Consider the following 12246-nt stretch of genomic DNA (forward strand, 5'->3'; position numbering starts at 1 on the left):
ACTATGCAGGACGACACTCCAGCCAACTGGGCCACACAGGCCAGGTCTCAGAGGACCCTTGGTGGGCAGCGGGGAGGGCAGGCCTTCTGGAGAGTCACTGCCTGTGGGCGGTGGGGGCACCGGTCTCTGTGCAGCTCGAGGACACTACCTGCTGCAGGAGCCGGCCATCCCGGGCTGCGGGGCTGAGCGCACGGGCCTGGCCGCACCGTGGTTCTGGCTGTGGACGAGGGCCCCACAGAAGGCCAGCTGCGTGATACGTCGCCACCCGCAAGACCATGCTCCCTGTGCGTGCTCAGGCTGAGTTGGGGAACCTCCTGGATTCTGTTGTCACTCTTCTCCATGGAAGCAGGCGTCTGGTGGCCGCTGTCATTTGTGTCTTGTCCCCATGGACCTTTCCGTCAACCAAAGCAGAGAAGGGAGCGGCTGGAAGCAGTCCTCCTGGTCCCCACCACCAGCTGTGGGGTCGCTTGTGCTTGGAGTCACTCGGGTCTGGTCTGGTCTGACAGAGAAGTGACAGCGGGAAAAGCAGAGCTGTGATTTGGGGACAAGTGGCAGGACCAGGTTAGGTCAGGATCCACCGCCTGGACTGCAGAGGAGGCAGGCAGGTACCGAACGAGACACTGGAGGCTTTGGTCTTCGTGACAACCCTGACGCTGGCATTGTCGTCATCACAGTGGGGAAACGGGCGCTCCGGGACACTGAAGGTGCTGGTTAGCCTGTGTCTGGACCCAAGCTGTTGAAATGGACAGATTCCTTGAATGACATCATTTACTGTGACTGACTCAGGAAGGAATGGAAAACCCAAACAGACCTGTTACAAGTGAGAAGTTTGAATCACTAATTGAAAACATCCCCTCAAAACAAAGTCCAGGACCCGATGGCTTCATGTGAATTCTACCAAACAGTAAAAGAGGAATTAATACCAATCTTCTTCGAAGTCTTCCAAAAGAATTGAAGAGGAGGGAACACTTCCAGACTCATTCTATGAAGTCAGTGTCCCTGTGACACCAAAACCAGATAAAGCTCCAACTAGAAAAGAAAACTGCAGATGTCCCTTATGAATATAGATGTAAATATCCTGAACAAAATACCAACAAACTAATGCCATCAACACATTAAAAGGGTTGTACACCATGACCCAGTGGATTTATCTCAGGAATGCAAGGTTGGATCAACATATGAAAATCAATTAACGTAGTAAACCCCATTAATGAGGGAAAACCCACACGATCATCTCAATAGATGTAGAAGAAGCATTTGACAAAATGAGACACACTTTTGTGATAAAAACACTTAACAGACTAGGAGAAGAAAGGGACTTCTTGAATGTGATAACGCGCTCTTATGAAAATTCACAGCTGACATATTTAATGGTAAAAGGCTAAGAGCTTAACCCTAAAGAAGAAATAAAAGGCATCCAAATAGAAAGGAAGAAAAGAAAATATATTTGCAGATGACATTGTTCCACATGTAGAAAATTCCAAAGAATACACACACACACTCACCAAAAAGCTACTATAGCTAAGAAATGAGTTCCCCGAAGTTTCAGAGCACAGAGTCAGTACAGAAGGATCAAGTGTGTTTCTTCCACCAGCAGTGAACAATCTGAAAAGTAAGTTAAGAAGTAACTCCAGCGGGGCAGGGAGAGCAATGGGGGAAAGATGGGACAGCTGCAACAGAACAACAATAAAAAATGGAAGAAAAAGAAAAGAAAAACACCTCTATTACCGATAGTATCCCAAAGAATAAGATAAGTGAACACCCACCGAGGGCAAAGGCCTGGACGCTGGGAACTACAAACTGTTACCGAAAGCCATCAGGAAAGACGCAGCCGAGTGGAGAGCCATCCCTGTCCGTGAGCCAGAAGGCAGCGTGGTTCAAACGGTGGCCACCCCCACCGAGGTGCGCGGCTTCCATGCCATTTCTATCAAATTACAGCGGCTTTTTCCTGCAGAACTGGAAATGCTTATCCTCAAATTCATATGAAATTTCGAGAAAAAGTTAGAAGACTCAAATTTCCCAGTTCTAAGACTTACTATAAAGCTCCTGCAATCACAATGTGGCTGAACAGACACTTTTGACCAGGACACCAAGATCAGTCAGTGTAGAAAGAACTGTTTCTCCAGCAAAAGCAGTAAAGAGAGAACAGGCTTCCCACGTGCAAAAAATGAAGCTGGACCCTTACCTCACTCCATTTACAAAATTAACTCAAAATCAATTAAAGACCGAAATACAAGAGCTTAAACTGTAAAACTCTTATAATAAAACAGAGAAGGAAAACCTTCTAGGCCTCAGACTTAACCAAAATCACGAGCAACAAAAGACTTAAGTTAAACTAGTCAAAATTAAATACTTTTGTACATTAAAATACATTATCAATAATGTGAAAAAGCAGTCTAAGGACTGAGAGAATATTTACCAGTCACATATCTTATTAGGGAGTTAACAACCAAAATTTATAAAGAACCCTTTTAGGCTACGAACAAAAGGCAAACAACCATCTAAACATAGGCCAAGAATCAGGATAGACCTTTTCCCGAAGAAGACACACAGATAGCCACATGTGCGTGAAGGTATTCAACATCCCGGTCATCAGGGAAATGCGGCTCAGCTACAGGGAAACACCACTTCACACCCGCTAGGATGGCAACGATAATACTTTTGTAATGGAAGATAACGAGCGATGGCAAGAATGTGGAGAAATAGGAACTCTTGCACATTTCCAGGTATGAATGTAAGGCAGCAGCCTCTCTGAAAAAAACAGTTCAGAATTTCCTCCAAAAATTAAGTGTTGATTCGCCATGTGACCCAGCAATTCCACTCAAGAGAAACGAAGTGTCCACACAGAACCCTGTACAGGAATGTTCATAGCAGCACTAACCATAAGAGCAAGGGGTGGGAACCACCCAAATGCCACCACAGGGTGAATGCAGAAACAACACAGTCTCTCCTTATGATGGAATATTACTCAGCCACGAAAAGGAGCGGAGCTCTGACATGCACTGCATACCGTAGGAGTGGATCTCAAAAGCATCGTGCTACTTGAAGGAGCCAGACCCAGAAAGTCATATATTCTGTGATTCCTTTTCTATGAAATACAATGAAGAGACAAATCTGTAGATACAGGAAGGAGGCCGGTGGTTTCCAGGGATGGGAGGAAGGGGAACAGGGCTGTGGCTTCTTCATGGCACAAGGTGTTCTTCTGGGGTCATGAAAAAATGTGAGACTAGAGATGTGGCAGTTGCATGACATTGTGAATTCACTAAATGCCACTGAACTGGACACTTCAAAATGGTTCATCTATGCTGTGTGAATTTCAAGTCCATTAAAAAGAACTGGAGCCGTTGGCCTCCTGTGAGCAAACTGTTCATCCCCTGTTGTCACTGCCATCCTTGAAGGCCAGCTCAGAGGGGAAGGTGGGGATCACAGGGTGGGGAGAGATTAACCTGACGGCAGGTGGACCACGGTCAGGAGGTGACAGGGCTGATTAGTTTGGGCCATAGAATCAGAGATGAGAAGCCTTCGGAGGGTTCCCTGTGGTTAGTTCTAGGCCTCCGAGGCTGAGGCTGTGGCTGCCGCTGTGGGGCCGGGTGGCAGCCATGCAGAGGTCCAGGCTGCGGGGACAGCAGGTCCGGGCAGGCTCTGGCTCAGTCGAGTGACCTCGGCCTCCTTGAGGCTTTCACCCGGACTGTGGCTGGAGGGCGCAGGGGCTGGGAGCAGGCAGGCTGAGGTCTCTGTGTGCCACCTCTTCTCCTTCCTGTCCTGCAGATGTTGAACCTCTTTGTGGCTGTGATCATGGACAATTTTGAGTACCTTACGCGGGACTCTTCCATCCTAGGGCCTCACCACCTGGACGAGTTCATCAGGGTCTGGGCTGAGTACGACCCGGCTGCGTGGTGAGTGAGGCACCCTGCTCTGTGGTCCTCGGGGCCCAGGGTTCCTGCTCCGTGGGGGATGGCGCTGGGTCTCCCTTGTGGGTGGTATTCTCCTTCTCACCCTCCCTGTGCTTCCAGAAGCTCCCCAGGCCCAGAAATCCTCCTTGAACCCTCAGGCCAGCCCTTAGGATGCTACGTGGGGGTCATGGAACATTTTGGGGGCATTTGTGAAGCTTGGGGTTCTTCCTAAATGGCCAGTTGCACAAGGGGTCACGGAGATCACTGGGGAACTCGCCTTTAGGCCTCCTCGTCCTCCTGGAGGCAGAGGCCTCCATGGGCCCAGGACCTTCTCCTGGTGGGCGCAGGGTACTCTGCCCTCTCTCTCTCGGGGACAGGAGCCAATGTGCCCCTCTGTGTCCCCAGCTCAGGCTGCAAACAGTGGGCCCTTGGTGAACTTTTACTGAAATCTGATGAGCAGCCGGGAAGGGTCTAGTGCGTGTAAGAGCCTTCATTGCGGTGGAAAGGCTCCCTGTGTCTGTTGCGTGAGTGTGTGTGGTGGGGTCATTTCCAGAAGAGCAAGGGTCTCCTCATGAAGGTGGTTTGAGGTGAGACGCTGCTTTGAGGCCATGTTTCCAGGGAGTGCCCTGTGTGCCCACGGAGTCCTCTCACCCGCGGGGGCTGGCCGAGCAGCGTGGGCTCCCCGCCCACCTGTGCACCCCTCAGCACTCACTCACCTGCTCCTTGCTCACGCCCCTCCCAGGCAGTGACCTGAGTAGTCTGAGGGCCTGGAGGGGCCGAGAGGCCTGGCTTCCAGGTGTGGACAGGCCTGCAGCCCTGCCCGTGGTGACCCCTGCCCCAGTGAGGGGCCGGTGCCTGGGATTTCCTGCACTCTGGGGGCTGGGAATGAGCTGGGGGCACCTGTCCTGCCATGTCCTTCTCACATGGTTCTTGTGGGGCTCACGCCCTCCTAGCAAGTGAGCTCCGCAGGTAAGCAATCCTGGAGCTTTCTGCCCCCAGCCCCCAAAGGGCCCCTCACCGCCTTAGTTGCCAGCCTCCCCGCGGGCCCCGCCGCAGCACATCTGCAGCACAGCAAGGGCCCAGAAGGTGCCGGGTGAGCCCTTTCCCGTCGGTCACATCCTGGAGGCCCTGGTGGCGCCTCAGGGTATTTTCCATGGTGGCGAGAGACCTGCAGTTGTCACACAGTGCGAGACAGGCACAGCCTGGAGTGATGTTCATGGTGCGCATGGCCTCTTCTGCGGCCTGGAGAGGCCTGTTCTCCTGACGGGGGCGCATCACGGGTTCTCTGGTCAGGAAGACCCACTGGGTTGGAGGGCAGGGTGGCCGCACCCAGGCCCAGCGGGATGGAGACTCGTCCTGATGTGGTTGCACGGACGCTGCCGTTGCTGGCACGTCTCCTCTGGAGGAGATTGTGTTGCAGGAAAACCGATGGTTTGGGATAGGACTTGGACCGACGGGCAACGGCAGTTGAGTGCAGGCCTGGGACGGGGAGGACACTTCCCAGCCAGTGGGAACCGCAGACTCGGGGCTCCCCAGTCAGCACAGGGGCACAGAGGCAGGGCACACAGGACGTGGACTCGGGCCAGACTGGCTTGCGACCGCACACAGAGCGCTCCGTGGGGCCCCAGGAGGGCCGGGCTGTCGGGCACTTGGAGAAGAAAGTGCTTGTGGGAGCGTGGCGTGCAGCACAGTGGAAGTCCCAGCACAGAGTGGCCCGCCAGCACCCACAGCCTCACGTAGCAGGGACACGAGCACAGCTCGTACCCACCTCGCGCTCCCACGAGGCCGGGGCTGGACACAGCTGCTCCCAGGCGCCCGGAGGGGAAGGCCCAGCAGGGGCCTCTGAGCAGGACAGACGGTGCTCAGAGGTCCACTGGCCTCCGTGACAGAGGCCAGGGCGTGGTCCTCTTCAGTCCCCTACTTGCAGGACTTGGTGGAGTTTCCTAGGCTTTCGTGTGTGTGCGCGCTTCCACCGGTGTGGCTGCGTGAACTGCGGGTGCATTCGTGTGACTGCACGCTTGAGTGTGCACTGTGTGTAAACATCTGTGTGTGGATGTGCACGTGCACACACGTCTGTATGTGCTGGGGGAGAGGAGGAGGCTCAGAGCGGCTTTCAGACCTGTCCCCCCCCCCCCCCCCGGTTGTCGCCTCAGCACTTTGTGGTGAGTGTGGACTCGAAGGGAGCGTCCCAGTCGCACCCGCTGTGAGCGAGATCAGCCCGTCTTGTGGTGCATGCCCCTGTCCGGGGACCATGCTGAGCGTCTTGGGTGTGGGGTCCCCGTGGAAAGAGGAGCCAGAGCGTGAGGCCGGGGTGTGGCAGAGCAGGTGGGGTCTGAGCCCACGTGCCGGGGGCAGGATGGCCGGAGGGACCGAGCTCCAGGGCAGCAGGTGCTGGAGGCGGAGTGTGTCCGGCTGAAAGGGAGAGACGGTAGCAAAGAGCGGCGGGGGCAGGCTGAGAGGCCTGGCGAGCTGGGTCAGACGAGTAGCTTTGACTTTGTTCCACTGACCGTGGGGATCGTTTTTGAATCCAACTGGTAGTGTCAGGCCCACGGTTTTAACCTGGCGGCACCCGAGGGCTTTGCTGGCAGAAGGGAGCTGCGCGAGGTTGGCACGCCCTGCGGCAGAGGCCGGAGTGGAACTTCCTCGTTCTACCCCAATTTCCAGACACAGGGCCTCACGTGGGCAGCCGATGGGACTGAGAGGACACGGTGCAGGGAAGGGAAGGGACGCCCACCCCGGGGCGAGGGGGTCCTCCGCGGCACCCCAATGGCAGCAGAGGGCCGGGCGCAGGCTCATGGGCGGGGCCGCCAGGGGCGAGTGCAGAACGGGGCGCCCAGGCTGCGTCCTTCCCTGGCCCGGGGGCTCCCGCCTGGCGCCCCACCAGGGAGCTGCCTGCACGTCTGCCGCGCAGGGCGGGAGGGCAGCGGGATGGGCGCCCGAGCCTCGGTTGCTGTAACCTGTGACGTTTCCTTTCCAGTTGCCGGATTCATTATAAGGATTTGTACAGTTTGTTGCGTTGTATTGCGCCGCCCGTTGGCTTAGGGAAGAACTGCCCTCGTAGGTTGGCCTACAAGGTTTGCAACTTCAGAGCCCCCATCTGACATTCTCCTCCCTGCCCGAAACCACACACAGCGTGCACTCCCTGCCTGGGTGGGACCGAGGACGCTGCCTCCCTCCCGCCCTGCCCCGCCCCGCACCCCACCTCCCGGACGCTTTGGTCCCCAGCTGATCCCCTCACTCTCCAGCTGGCAGGGACAGACAGCCTAGGAGGCAGCGCGCACAGCGCTTTCTGGCCGGCAGTGAGCTCCGCAGCTGGCTGCTGGGTGGGGGCCGGGGGTCAGCTTCCCCTGCACCCCCGGGCTCTCAAGGGTGGGCTTATGGTCAGAGAAACTGGAGGCCCAGGGCCTGGAAGAGGGGGCGTGGGCACAGCAGACCAGGAGCAGCTGCCCCTCTGGGTCGGAAGAGCCCAACGGCCCAGGGGTCTGTCATCCTTGGGGGCACAGAGGACAGAGGAGAGGGCCCTCCTGCTTCCCCTCTGGACTGATCTGCCTGGCCAAGGCTGGGGACCCTGGGCAGAGGGCCAGGCCCGGGTGGTCGGAACATGACTATCGCTTGGACCTCAACAGGTCCTATAGGCAGGTCCCATGGGTGGTGGCGAGGCTTCAGGCCTGTCTACCTGGGGAGGAGACAGTCATTGGCCCCCAGACACTGTCCTGAATCGGGAGCCGTAGCCCATGTGCTCGCCCCCATCCTGCCTCTTGTGCAGTGTGAGGAGGCAAGGGTGGTGCCAGTCCCAGCGGCCCCTGCCCCAGCTGTCCCCACCCTGTGTCCCCACCGGCCCGCAGCCCCCATTTCCTGCCCAGCCCTGCCCTGGGCTGGCCTCGGGCGTCTCTGGGCTTGGAGTGGGACTGGCCTGGTCCACTTTGCCCAGAGCCTCGGGGGCTCCCTGCAGAACAGCGAAGCTCTCCTCTAGTTTCCTGCTGGTCTTAGATTTTTCTCCACTTCATAGCCTGTCAGCTGACTTGGAAGCAAACGGAGCGCTAAGGGGAAGCGGGTGTCTCTGCCCGCGGTGCTGAGCTGACCTCAGGGTCCCGCAGCCCTGTCCACCTGCCCTCCGGCTCTTTTCTGATTGGTGTTACCTGTGGTTTCTAAAAGTGTAGACCAGAAATGACAACCCAAAGCCGCCCCGATGCAGCCCTTCCTTACCCCTCCATGTTCATCAGCTCGATGCCGCAGCCCGCTGCCCTGCGCGGGGCCGGAGTGCAGAGGGGGGCGGGGGCACGAGGGGCCGAGTGGAGCGGAGACCCTCCTCTCATTCCCTTTCGGCAGTTTCTCCAACGCTGGTTAACTGGATCTGTTTTCTTGTCTGCTTCCTCCCCTCCCCCCTCCCGCACCCTCCTGCGGACCCTCTCTGCCTCTGCCTCCCTGGGCCGGGTCTCCAGTGGGCGCATCACTTACAATGACATGTTTGAGATGCTGAAACACATGTCCCCGCCCCTGGGGCTGGGGAAGAAATGCCCAGCTCGCGTGGCGTACAAGGTAGACCCCTGCTCCCCGGGGGCTGTCTGTGCTGGGGCTGGCCTCCCGCCTCCTGTTGGGGCTTGTCCGTCTGTCTGTCTGTCTGCCACTCTGCTGTCTCACTGTTTCTTTCTTTCCTCTGCCCCAGCCATCTCCGCTTCCTTCCCAGACAGAGGGACGCGCACACCACGCTGGCGTCTCTGCACCGGCTCCTTGTCCCCAGGGCTGCCCCCGGTGGCCCTGAGAGGCTCAGGGAGACAGAGAAAGAGTGTCCCCTGCCTTTGCTCCCTCCTGCCTCCTTCCCAGAAGGACAGGGCAGGCCAGCTTTTTTGCCAGAGGCTTTTGTTCTGGGCTCAGTCCCACACTTGGCTCCCTTGTCCCCACCCTCGGGCCTCCCTGGGGAGAGGGGTCTGCAGTGAGAAACCCACCCAGCTATACACCTGCAGACGTCCCAGGGCTGGCGGCCATTGCCCGAGGAAGGCGTGAGCCTGCAGGACCTCGTGGGCCCAGGGGGCCTTGAGGAGGAGGAAGGTCTGGCAGAGGCGTCCTGCAAGGTTTATGCAGTGGAAGCAGCCTCAGGCCCAGGTGGCCCTGTGATGGCCACACCCCCTCGCTGAGGCTGTAGCCAGCTGAGCTGCCAGGAAGGGTGTAAACTGAGGGACACCTCCAGGCTTCCCTCCTCACACGGCCCCAGCCCCGAGCCTGCTGCCCTCGCCCATGCGTCCGGTCACCCCCTTGTATCCTGCAGTCCCCCCCGAGAGCCCCCTTTGCAGCCCCGTGCCCCCAGCAAATGGCCGGCATGTGTCTGGAGCTTTCCTGCTGTCTCCCTCTCTCTGAGCGAGCCTCCTGCCGGGGCTCCCGTGTGTCTGCTGCTGTCCGTGCTCTCTCTGTGCTCTGCTTCTCGGCCTGGCTGTCACCCGGCTCAGCACGGCCTTTGGGGGCGGGGCGGATGCCTCTGGCATCTTCCTCAGCCTGCCCTGCCTGGCATGAGTGTCGTGGCTGCCTGGAGGCCCTGCATGCAACACCACAGCCTCGTCCCCAAGAAGGAGAGCTCTGTCCGCACCGACACAGGGCCAGGGGGCTGCAGGGCCTATGGGTGGCCTTGGAGCCCCTCCCCTGCTGTGCTGGCCAGCTCCCAGGTTCTGGGCACGGAGAGGCCAGGGTGGGTGGGGGTGGGCGGGCTTGGCGAGCTGGGGAGGGGGCAGAAGATGCACAGGGTGCTGTGGCCAGCAGGGTCAGGCCCAGCGCACGGACGCCTGTCTGCCTGTCTGTCTGTCCGGGCCTTGGTTCTCTGCTGCTTTCTGAGATGCAGGCCCTGTGGGGGAAGGTGCCCTGGACGGAGCCCTCCTCTCTTGGGAATCACCTGCTTTGCTCCTCCTTCACGGCTCCCTGACTCCCCGAGTGCCCTGGAGAGGAGGCCCCTGCCGCTCCCGCTGCCTTCGGTGCTGGGCTGCAGGGACACTGCTCTGGGAAGCCGTGCTCCCTGGGGTGCATCACACAGGTGCCAAGTGAGGCCCTGGGACCACGATCGGCTGTAACCAAGTGGGGCTTTGCCAGCATTCAGGGGACAGGGTCTGGGTTCGTGTCTGCAGGCACTTGCCCTCCATCAGGCTGAGGATTAAGTTCAGGGCCAGGATGCTGGCTGGGCAGAGGGTTGGCAGAGCCAGGGAGGCCCTGCACCTCCCTCTCTGGCTCCCGTTCTGTGGAAGGAGTGGGAGGCTGCTGGGAAAGACAGGTGGGACACGATGCCCCTCCGTGGCCAGGACATTGCAGACTCATCTGTGACCCTTTTCCTCCTGGAGAGCATGTAAGTCCTCTGAGCCTTGGGCCCTGGGCTCTGTCCTTGGAAACCAGAGAGAGGAAAGGGGACTTGCACCTGAAGGGGAACCGCCCCTGACCCTCTGCTCGGAGGACTTACGTTCCTGTAGGATGGCCCGAGCCTCTGCCTGCCAGCCCCCAACAGGGGCTGAGCCTGAGACCCAGGCAGCCCCAGCTCCTCTGGGTCTTCCCAACTGGAGCTAATCTCTAAGACCCTGGGCTTCTTTCAGTGAGGGGCGTCGGGTGTCCCCTTCAGGCCCCTGGCTGGTTGGTGAGGGCAGAGCCGCCCGGGGCTGAGGGAAGCCGCCCGGGCTGCGCTGTCGGCTGTCCACCCTTGTCCAGGGCCCCAGGTCATGGCTGGAAGGAATGGGTTTGGACAGAGGAGTAAGGACAGGGGTCCTCCCTCCTGTCTGTGGGTTGTCCTGGGGCACCCCAGCCTTGGTCGGGCAGCCCAGATCCCTCCCCTCAGGCAGGGCCATCCTCCCGGCCATGGGCAGCGGGTGGGGAGGTCCTCCGGCTGAGGAAGCCGGCTCTTCCAGAGCAATTCAGGCTCTTGGCTGGCCCTGGGGGGCAAGTCTGTGCCTGGACTTGTGCTTTGCTGCAGCCAGCGGAGCCCTCAGCTCAGCTCATGTGAGGGTGGGGACCGGGCTAAGCGGGAATGCTGGCAAAACTCCCATTGGCCCGACCTCTGTCCTGGGCACCTGCAGGGGTTGTCTCCAGGGGCCTCCAGCACTGAGCGGCCCTGTGGGGGTGGGGGCCCCGGGCGGCCGGGCCCTGACCTGCCCCCTTGTCCTCAGCGCCTGGTTCGCATGAACATGCCCATCTCCAACGAGGACATGACTGTCCACTTCACATCCACGCTGATGGCCCTCATCCGGACCGCACTGGACATCAAGCTGGCTCCAGGTGAGCACGGCTGCCTCGGGGGGCCCCCAGGGGTCGCGGGGAGGGGTGGGGGACCCTGTCTGGAGGGGGCAGCGGCTGTGTCCCCTGATAAGCGCCCTGCACATCAGCAAGGACACTGAGGGACAGTGAGTGGAGATGGCCTGTCCAGGTCACACGGGGCTGCAGCCAGTTGCAGCGGGGGCACAGCCCGGCCCTGCTCACGCTCACGGGCCAGCACCTCTTCCGCTGCCCCCACCCGAGCCCCGTCCGGGGTCAGGCGCTCTCCTGCCGGAGTTCACCGAGGAGACGCGTAGCTTGCGCCAGATCAAAGAGGAATGAAGCTCTAGCACGACCTCCCCCCTCCCCCTTGTGTGATGACAGCTTCCCCTTCACACAGAAAACTGGGGTCACCAGAGGGAGGCCTGCACCAAACCCTGTCCCCACCCCCAGCCCCTGCTCTTGTTCCCTTGAGCTCCGCGGACTCCTGTGCTGGGCGAGTCCAGGCCAGTCTCCGCCTTGCACACGAGGGCCCGTTCTCATGATCTGCACTGCTTCTTGCCTCGCCTGTGTTCTGCCTGTGCTGGGTTATCTGTGTCGATACATGAACACGCCATGATGCCTCCCATCTTCAAAAGATCCCCTCTTCCCCTCCGTCAATGTCCCTATTTGTCTTCTTTCCTTCATAGCCAGCAGCTCCTTGAGAGACGTGTGTGTGTCATCTCTGATTTCTCTGTCCCCGTCTGTAGTCGCTGTCACCGCGGCACGATGGCTCTTGTGAAGCTCTCCCTGGCCTCCGCCTTCTCGGCCCTCCTGGTGCAGACCTGTCTGCAGCCTTTCCTCGGCTCTCACTCCCCCCTCTCTGAACCCCTTTTATGCCTCTTCTTCTGGTTCCGCCTCCCTCCTAGCTGCTGGCTGCTGTCTCTGTCTTCTGCACCTGTTCCCGTGACTTTCAATACTGTGACTCCCAGTTCTCTCCCCCAGGGTGGCGCAGTCTGTCCGGGCCTCCCCCGGAACTCCCAGTCTGTGTGTCACAGGGCATCTCCCTCTGCACTTGGAGGCCCGATAAGCTTTCCAACATTCCATCGTTCCTACCCGAGCTTCAGAGAGCCCTCAGCGTCTGCACTCCCCATGG

General features: G+C 59.2%; 1 protein-coding gene across 3 annotated transcripts in view; it reads left to right on the top strand.

Annotated features, from left to right (window-relative positions):
* Positions 1-12246, top strand: part of CACNA1B (calcium voltage-gated channel subunit alpha1 B) — a 126492-nt gene that overhangs the window by 101720 nt on the left and 12526 nt on the right. For all 3 annotated transcript variants that reach the window (XM_090275075.1, XM_090275076.1, XM_090275077.1), the window contains exons 37-39: positions 3769-3896; positions 8336-8432; positions 11027-11135. In XM_090275075.1, the coding sequence (XP_090131201.1) occupies positions 3769-3896; positions 8336-8432; positions 11027-11135 (334 nt within the window). The remainder of the gene's footprint in view (positions 1-3768; positions 3897-8335; positions 8433-11026; positions 11136-12246) is intronic.

The sequence above is a fragment of the Furipterus horrens genome, unplaced genomic scaffold (assembly GCF_987537825.1).
Source record: "Furipterus horrens unplaced genomic scaffold, mFurHor1.1.pri manual_scaffold_4, whole genome shotgun sequence".
Classification (NCBI taxonomy): Eukaryota; Metazoa; Chordata; class Mammalia; order Chiroptera; family Furipteridae; genus Furipterus; species Furipterus horrens.